At 34.3% G+C, this 9,815-nt stretch overlaps 1 protein-coding gene across 1 annotated transcript in view; it reads right to left on the bottom strand.

The window, feature by feature from the left end:
- Positions 1-411: 411 nt before the first annotated feature.
- Positions 412-9,815, bottom strand: part of si:dkey-27p18.3 — a 46,688-nt gene continuing 37,284 nt past the window's right edge. Inside the window, exons 6-8 of the mRNA XM_042754917.1 lie at positions 9,543-9,746; positions 771-995; positions 412-530 (exon numbers count right to left, since the gene is read on the bottom strand). Coding sequence (XP_042610851.1) covers positions 412-530; positions 771-995; positions 9,543-9,746 — 548 coding nt within the window. The remainder of the gene's footprint in view (positions 531-770; positions 996-9,542; positions 9,747-9,815) is intronic.

Here is a 9,815-nt window from a genome sequence, read left to right as displayed (position 1 = left end):
ATAAACTGGATAATAATTAGACAGGTGATTACATTATTGCAAATATCTGCACTTGAAGCAGTTGCTAAAAACATCTGTATTTGATAGACACAAGCTAAAGAGGATCTCAACTGTGAAGAGTCGAGGTATGTAGTTGTCAGAGTCACAGGATCTTTCTGAATAGTTGATGAAGTGATTTGTCGATCCTCAGTGTCATCATGCTCACTGTCCTCTTAACTATACAAAACAGTATTTATTGTTACAGTGATATACATTCAGTTATTACCTTGGAATCACCTCCTGCTTGAAGTCTGCAATAACTAATTTTATATTTAGAAAAAATAAGTATTACCTTATTATTTTTTATCCAGTCTGCGACTGCAGAAATTTCTTCCCTATTTTTTTTTCCAGCAGTCAGGCAGTCCTTTACCATCACAGCAGAAAATACAGTCCACCACTAAAACATCCACGACTTTTCACATGTCCACTGCTGTTTGGGACAGAGTCTGAATCCAGTGTCTTATGGAGAAAAATGACAACAGCAGGCTTATCTGAAGACAAAAAGGTGAGAAAGATATTGTCAATAGACCTATATTATAATGTTGAGAAAAATCATTTGCAATGAAGAAAAGCTGAAGAAGCGAAGCTAATTTTAAATGAAATCAGATAATTTACCAAACTAATATCAACCTGATCAGTACTAAAGCTAATGAACACATTTATTCAAGATGAGAGTGAATAATAAAAATATTTATGGTGTCTTTGTTTTTTTCAATTTTCTAAAATTTCACCTGGTCTCTTGTGGTACTCTTGTAATGTTGCACTGATGTCAGATGGTGAACAAACAGGACAGAAGAGCAGAATGATTTCACTGTCCTGCACTCTAGAAACTTTCCTCAGCTGAACCTGTTTGTGTAAACCATCTATAAAGTCCACATCACACTTGTGTGTGTCTTTAGTCACATAGATAAAATAATCAACTGGACGGGAGGAATTGCATGTCATCTCATGCACATCTGAAAAAAACAAAACAAATAAAAAAAAACACATTTACATTTATAAAACCAGACCGTGATATAAAGTCACATGAAGTACATTTTTAACTCGTTAAAGAAACACACATTGACTGAATATATGGTTTATGGAATAAACACATTCTAAAAAAAGCTAAAAAAAAAAAAAAAAAAAAAAAAAGCTCACAACGTGCCTCATGGAGCATCTTAACTATTTTTATTTAATTAAAAAAATTTTACACACTCTCTGAAAAAAGGGTACAAATGCTGTCACTGGGGCATTCCCTTTGTAAAATGTACCACCACAGTGACAGCTTTTGTAACTTTTTTTCTTTTCTTTCTGAGAGTGTATTACTTTTTTTCTTCACTATATTAGGTTACATTAGTAATTTTTAAGGGTCCAGATTCAAAAAAGAAAATTCAATTTCTAAGATATTAATTTGTAGTATTTTTGGATAAACATATTTATTTATTTGAGATGTGCTATATTAATTTAAAATTTAGTTTTGATTAAAGTCATAATTATATCAAATGTAACCAAAGACAGTAATTTTAACCTACTAGATTTCTGTTTTGCAGATCCCGCTGCCCATGCCTGTCCAGAAAAATTGCATTAATAAATATGAATGGTCATTTTCAGCATCATAGTTTTTAACTATATAATAAATAATAATAATAATAATGATAATAATAATAATAATAATAATAATATATATATATATATATATATATATATATAATATATTATATATATATATATATATATATATATATATAATACACTGTAAAAAATTTCCGTAAATTTACATGGAAATTTAACAGCAAAATGCTGTTTTCATGTATTACCAGTAAATTGCCGTTTTAAAACAATGCATTATGGGGAGAAAATTGTTCTCTTCAGGTTGTGTGGTCGAACAACATCAGTACAGCGCTGTAATTTAACAGTATTATAACATATTTTTTTCAACGCGCACAAGACGACATTTTTGGATTATCTGCACGAGGCAAGTTTGCAGGTGTATCTATGATTGAAATTACCTATTAACTTTAAATATTACATCTTGAACATCTAATGCGCCTTTTTATTTAAATCACATGATTCGTCTGTGTGTTTTATTCAGGCCAAGCGTAACGTTCATTGAGCGAGCAAGTGATCGTAAGATTCGGATTGTACTCACATCACACACCACATAGGCTACAGGTAAGAATTTTAAAGTTTCATCCAGCCTGGTTATACTTTCTAAAATGCGCATTCCGTTTATGTAACGAGAGACATTATGGTTAACGTTACGTGTCGCTGTTATTTGCGTCTCCGTTACCAATAACATTTAAAAATCATTTTGAAGATTCAGTGAGACCTTTGTAATTTTATAATCCGGTTAGCGTGTTTAATAATCGAAAAGTATTACGGTCATAATCCATGCCCGTGAGCTAAAGTTGCCGGCTTGTTTATAAAACGTGCACAGCTATCTTTATGTCAGTAATAGGTAAGTGAGGCCTGAACAAAAATTCATATTTTCTGATTATTGTGAACGTGCTTATTCAAGCTGCTGCTGTCTTTATCGCAGAACTATTAGCGGGCATGACAAGATGTCTTGCACCACATCTGTGTCGACCATTTTATGAAAAAAGCTTTGTAGTGACATTCGATGGCATCGTTGGTTATTTAACTACAGACATCTGTTCTTTACATAATGTTTCCTTGTCAGAATTGCGGGAAAACGTGGTACCACTGCGACCTATGTGACTCATATGAAAATACACAGCAATGTTTCAAATGTTGTGTTTCGTTGCTGCATACCTAACTGTAAAAGTAAGTTTAAAAAGCATGCAGCATTAAAATCTCATGTGTACAGGCACCAGAAAGGATATAAGGCAGAAACCACAAGGTGCACTACACTTCCTCTGGAATGCCATGTTGATTTTTGCCATGCCAAAAGTTCTTCTTTCCCTGAATTTATTTCTCATATCAAAATGCACATTAAAGAGGGATGAAAAGTGACATGCCCTTTTCAGGCAGTGTGGTAAAGCATTTGCTCTTTTGGTGTCTTAGGGCAACAGTGTGAAGCTACAAGGGGGCAACATTTTAATTTGGGATTTCTCTGTGCATGTTTTTTTTTTCCCTCTCATAGAGACAGTTCCCATATACGTACCTACTATGACTGACAGACTACAACGGTTTGACTTAAAAATCTCCAAATTGGATCTAATGAAGAAAAAATGTCACCTACATCCCGGATGCCCTGTGAGTAAGCTGATAAACACCACATTTTCATTTTAAAGTGATCTATCCCTTTAAGCTAAAAACTGAAACCGAGTTAGTTGTTCAGTTGTAATCATGTACTCACAGTAAGATTGTTACAAACCTATAAAAACTACATTTCTAGAAACCTACATTATTGGTTATCTTTTCAGTTTTTTTCTACAGAAAAAGAGTGCCTTCAAAGTGAATGGCAGCTGAGGCTTCCATTTCCTAATATTTCTGCCTAAATTTATTTTCTTTTCTGTTTTTTTTTTTTTTTTTTTGCTGTATTGAAGACATTCATACAAATTACAAGCAATAAAGGTTCATTTTCAAATGTCAATGAATTATCCGTGAGTCTCAAATCACATGGCTTGTTTTCATTTAGGTTGTGTTCCTTCATTAATTAATTAATTAATTGGTTTTTGTAAATAATTTATTTAAATCATGAAAGACATGACATTGTGTGGCTTAGTCAGGGACTGCATAATAAAAACTGTCTTTTCTACACCAAGTTATCAAGAATAAATGACAAATCATAGAATAAATATCCAGAATAAATAATAAATTATACTTTAATCAATCCATTTCTTTTAGGTCCAGATGATACTCCTGGGCAGTGGATGTAATGATGGCTGATCAGCATGGAAGGCAGAATAATCTGCGAGGGTGTACAGCCAGATTTTCTCTCTGGACTTGCTGCATTGTTTTCTTTGTATTACATCTTTAATTTGCAGTACCAGGAGGAAGCAGCATGCACACTGGAATTCCTTCAAAGGTAAAAAGTTTGCACTTACTTATGTTTTTTTGTTTTATATTAGCATGTGATTACAGGAATAGTTCCCCCTAAAATAATGTTCTCATTTAAAGTGTTACTCCACCCAAAAAAATTAAAAAAACATATTTTGTCATTAATCACTTACCCCCATATCGTTCCAAACCCGTAAAACTTTGTTCGTCCTCAAGAACACAAATTTAAGATATTTCAGATGAAACCGAGGAGGCTTTTGACTGTCTCATTGACTGCCAAGTAAATACACTGTCAAGGTCCAGAAAAGATTGAACCACTGACAGCAGATGGAGTATTTAGACAATGTTTTTTGCATACTTTTCTGTATGTGATTAATGACAAAATTTTAATTTTGGGGTGGAGTAATCCTTTAACCTCTTCAGCTGTGCAGCATATTTTGCAATTTGTACTAATTTTGGCATACCTGAATTAAAAATTTTGTGACTTTTGGGGGACACAAACAAAAGCTATTCTGATATTGGTTTTTCCATACAGTGTAAGTTAATATATATAAAACATTCAATGCACACAGACTAAAGTAGTTTAAGTCTTTGGTTCTTTTAATTGTGATGATTTTGGCTCACATTTAATACAACCCACCAAATTCCGCTATCTCAAACAAATAAGAATACTTCATAAGACGAATAAAATACATTTTTAGTGAATTGTTGGCCTTCTGGAGACTATGTTCATTTACTCTACATGTACTCAATACGTGGTAGGGGCTCCTTTTGCTTTAATTACTGTGGCACTGGCTGAGGTGGGATAGAAGCCCAGGTTTTCTTTGACAGTGGACTTCAGCTCATCTGCATTTTTTGGTCTCTTGTTTCTCATTTTCCTCTTGACAATAGTCCCATAGATTTCTCTCTGGGGTTCAGGTCTGGTGAGTTTGCTGGCCAGTCAAGCACACCAACACCATGGTCATTTAACCAACTCTTGGTGCTTCTGGCAGTGTGGGCAGGTGCCAAATCCTGCTGGAAAATGAAATCAGCATCTTCAAAAAGCTGGTCAGCAGAACATTTCTTGGCAAACGTTTGCAGTGACTTTGGTTTTCAAAAAACACAATGGACACCAACACCAGCAGATGACATTGCACCCCAAATCATCACAGACTGTGGAAACTTAACACTGGACTTCAAGCAACTTGGGCAATGAGCTTCTCCACCCTTCCTCCAAACTCTAGGACCTTTGTTTCCAAATGAAATATAAAACTTGCTCTCATCTGAAAAGAGGACTTTGGACCACTGGGCAACAGTCCAGTTCTTCTTCTCCTTAGCTCAGGTAAGACACCTCTGACGTTATCTGTGGTTCAGCAAATTCCTTGACATGTCTGTGTGTTGTGGCTCTTGATGCCTTGACCCCAGCCTCAGTCCATTCCTTGTGAAGTTCACTCAAATTCTTGAATTGATTTTGCTTGACAGTCTTCATAAGGCTGATGTTCTATCAGTTGGTTGTGCATCTTTTTCTTCCACACTTTTTTCCTTCCACTCAACTTTCTGTTAACATGCTTGGATACAGCACTCTGTGAACAGCCAGCTTCTTTGGCAATGAATGTTGTGACGAGTGGGGCGTGTGAAGGGTTGTCAATGATTGTCTTCTGGACAACTGTCAGATCAGCAGTCTTCTCCATGATTGTGTAGCCTCGTGAACCAAACTGAGAGACCATTTTGCAACGCTCATGAAACCTTTGCAGATGTTTTTTAAAATCATCACAATTAAAAGAACCAAAAGACTTAAACTACTTCAGTCTGTGTGCACTGAATTATTTAATTCACAAGTTTCACAATTTGAGTAATTACTGAAATTACTGAAATGAAATTTTCCACAACATTCTAATTACCTGAGATGCACCTGTGTGTGTGTATATATCACTTCAAGCTACAAAGGGCATAAAATATCATACATATTAATTAATTCAAGTACAGTGGTTTAACTTGGTTTTTAGTTTTTAGGTTGAGAACAGACAAAAATCTAACACTTTCACTGTTCATATGCCACTGCAGTCTGTCGGTATCATGACTTCAGTCGTGAGGACACTTTCTAGTAATTGACACACATGAACATGAAAAAAGATCTTCCCATTTTATACTCTTATCATCCAAAAATGGGATTGCTTCAGAAGTCATAGATTAAACCATTTGCGACTACCTTTAAAATTTTGTTGTCTTTTTGGAGCTCAAAATTTCATTTTCGATGCACCTGCATGACAGCCAGACCTTATATTTTATCATGTTACATTATCTTGGTGGAGGAAAAAAAAAACATTAAAGTACTTTATAACAGCCTGTGCTGTTTCACTTATTTTCTGTGAAAGAACACAAAATCAGTCATTTTTCTCCAGAAATAATACAAAGGATTTAATATGTATTTATTTTTTGTAAATCATACCGTTTTAAAGTATTGTTCACTGAAAATCTTTTACTCTTACTTTTCAGACGCTTTGTTGGGATAAATCCAGAAAAGGGGACCAAGGCTGCAAGGGGAAAAGTGACATCTAAAAAAACTGGGAAAACTGTGTAGAAGAAGACCATGACCATCAATTCCAAAGTGTCAAATCTTTTAAAAAGACTTATGGACTTTGAATGGCACTTTATTTAAGATGTAGCTGGAACTCATGCTGTTGTTTTTCAGAAATATGTAGTGGGCTTGGGCTGATGTTTGTTTGGGTTTTTCCTTCTGTGTTATTGATTTGTATACTAGATGCCATTTTGGGCTGATTTTAGGCTAGATTTGGTATTTTATTAGCCTGACTTCGTCATACTCATATTCTAGGCAGAATGTGAGTCTGATACTGCTCCATTGCACTTGAATTATGGGGCGTGTCTTAACCGAACCAGTAAAAAAAAAACTGCACTCAATTGGATAGACCTACAACCAATCAGAGCAACGCAGTAAGTGACGTTAGGTACAATATATTTTTTACAAACATTTTGCTTCATGTCACTATGTCATGTGTTATTTTCTAAGTCAGACAGTCAGATTAAATTTTACCATTTGTAAGTGAGATGAACTTCATCCACGACGATACCCATTACGTTGGCTTGAAAAACATCGGAGCCAGCTGATAAATTAAACTTTGTGCCGAATCCCGTTGGAAGGACGGCAAACACATCCTTTCGCATCGACAAATGCCTTGATTGCGGTTCTTTGTTCGTCTTTTAAAATTAATGCGCTGTCGATTTCTTTTATTGCAGACGTGATAGCGGAATCTAAACATCTTACTTCTCCAGCTGCAGTCATCGTTGGTGAAAACCATGGTGAAAACCAATTCAACCCAAGCGCTCTTTGATGACGTGGGTGGTTACGTAACCGCAGATAGCCTGTCAATCATCGATTAAAGCCCGCCCTGGCAATTTGATTGGCTCGGCCTTTGGGAGCCGAGCATAATTACTCCTCAATGGATCGAGTCCAGACCGAACTTCCCGTCCAAAAAATGTTGTGGGCGGGGTTCGGGCTGGCACCCAGGCTAGTATTTTATGTTCTGGAGAGTGATTTCTATATTGTTTTGTCTATTTTTGTGTTTCATTTTTCCTTAGCCATTTTTGAATTTTAAAATGTGTGATTGGTGCTTTTATTGGTTCTTTTTCCCTGTTTGCTTTTTTTTTCTCTTTCTAATATTGATTTGCACACTAGAGGCCGTTTTATTTTTTTTAAAAAAGAGCTGTTGTTTGTTAAAGGCTGATTTGAGAGTTCAGTAAATGTAATAATTTTAAGTAATTTGTTTGTTTTAGTGAAACTGCAGTTTTTGGGCTGGTGTTTGCTGAATCTTGATTAGAGGCTAGATTTGTATTTTATGTACAGGAAAGTAATTTTTATATTGTGTATTGGTTATTTTATTTTATTTTTTTCCTAAGCCATTTTTGCATTTTGATTTTTTTTGATTGGTGCTTTTTGTTGCACCATAGCGTACAGTATGCACTGAATACTTCTTGATTACTTTTTTGCCTGTTTTGTTGAATAGTGTATAAACAAGCACTGTGCAGAATTTATGGTGTTGTATTAAAATAAAAAAGATAAAAAATAATTAGCATTTTTTTCCTTTTTTTTTGTTTGTCATTCACATAGACAAACATAAAATGTAGTGCAGAATAGTATTTTAATCTAAAATATTGTGGTTGTGTTTAGCATGTTATTTAACAGCTAAATGCTGTATTTAACAAAACAGTATCATTCTGTTAATTTCTAAAACAGTAGTGCGCTGTATTTTTACAGTATGATGCTGGCAACCTCAGCTGCCAGTAGATTACCGTTTTTTTACAGGGAAATTTTTTACACTGTATATATATATACTGTATATATATATATCCACCAAAGGAGCACAACTACAGTGCAATAATCTATAATAATCCACTTCATGTGTACTCATATGTTCATATGTTTTGTGTTTTCTGAAACACTGTCTATCAAAGTCTATATGTTAATTGCACCCCAACAAAATAACAGGTAATTTGTGCATTAGCCAGTATTTCTGCTCTTCTTTTATGTTGGATAGAAAAATTCCTGGATATACTGAAACATTATATTAGCTTTGTTCAGAACTATTGGACCTGATAGCTCTTATGCACTTAAGTTCCACTTAATGATAAAGCTGTTCAAAGAAACAGGTGTTACTCCACCATAAAATAAAATATTAAAGTTGTAGAATTTTTTTTTTTTAAGTTGAAGAATGTATTTTACAAAAATATTAATATCTTAATAAATGAAAACTTGTTACATCAGTTCTTCATGCCAAACTATAGGACATCAGAAAGCTGCTGTATGTTCTGAAAAAACTTGTTCTGTTGCACTGTAGTGTTTTTACAGACAGTCAATATCAGAAAAGAGTTCGTTCTTACCTTTATCCAAGATGGAATTACATCTGTAATGCTAGATTTGTCTGTTTCAAATAAGAGACAGTTTAAAAAAATGAAAGTGTGTTACTAAGAATTAGGACATGCCAATAAAAAAACAAAACAAAACATAAATAAGCCCAAATAATAAGAATTAATAATACTTTATTTAATAATACCGCAAACTTTAATAAACCTTAATTTGTTAATAAAGTGACTTTAACCTACTTTGACATGGGGATATTGTGATGCCTATTTTTGCCCCCTGCAGAAAAATTGCAATATGAGCTTAATTAGTAATATGTATGTGTTCAATACATTTTAGAGCAGTGTTCATATTTTATGGAGCATCTTGTTACACACCTGCTGTATTAACCAGTACACAGTTTTGTCATATGCATCTGAATTCTTCTGACACTTCAGTAATCCTATATCCTCATAGAACAGACAGTCCACTGTGAGTATGTCTGTCCTGTTGACACATCTGCTGCTGTCTGGAACTGTTTTCTCTGGGTCAAAGGTGTGATGAAGCACCACTAGAACAGTCAGCTTATCTGTTTAAGGACATAGACAAATTTAAGATAATTTCATCTGAAATGCTTAAACACATATCACTTTGAGGATTAATTATTAAGAATTAAGAATTAATAACTATATTTAAAATAGTGTGACGATGATAATAAAACAACCTGTAGGGTAAACATAATTCTTCAGTGCTGCGTCAATGTCAGTTCCAGCTCGAGAAACAATAGGACAGAAAACTAGAATAATGTCACTCTCGTCCACTGTACGAGCTTCCTCCAGATTCTCAGTTCGTTTTCTCAGAATGTCGAAAATTTCCTTGTGACAGCTTTTTATCTTTCCAGCCAAAATTAAGAAAACTTTGACCTTTTCTGGAAAATAAATTGGGATTGAATAAGAAAAACAGGGGAACGTACAATATGATCAGACCAAAATGAATG

Source organism: Cyprinus carpio, unplaced genomic scaffold (genome assembly GCF_018340385.1).
Source record: "Cyprinus carpio isolate SPL01 unplaced genomic scaffold, ASM1834038v1 S000006615, whole genome shotgun sequence".
NCBI lineage: Eukaryota > Metazoa > Chordata > Actinopteri > Cypriniformes > Cyprinidae > Cyprinus > Cyprinus carpio.
Note: the sequence above shows the minus strand (reverse complement) of the source record. Positions and strands in the feature narration are given on the sequence as shown.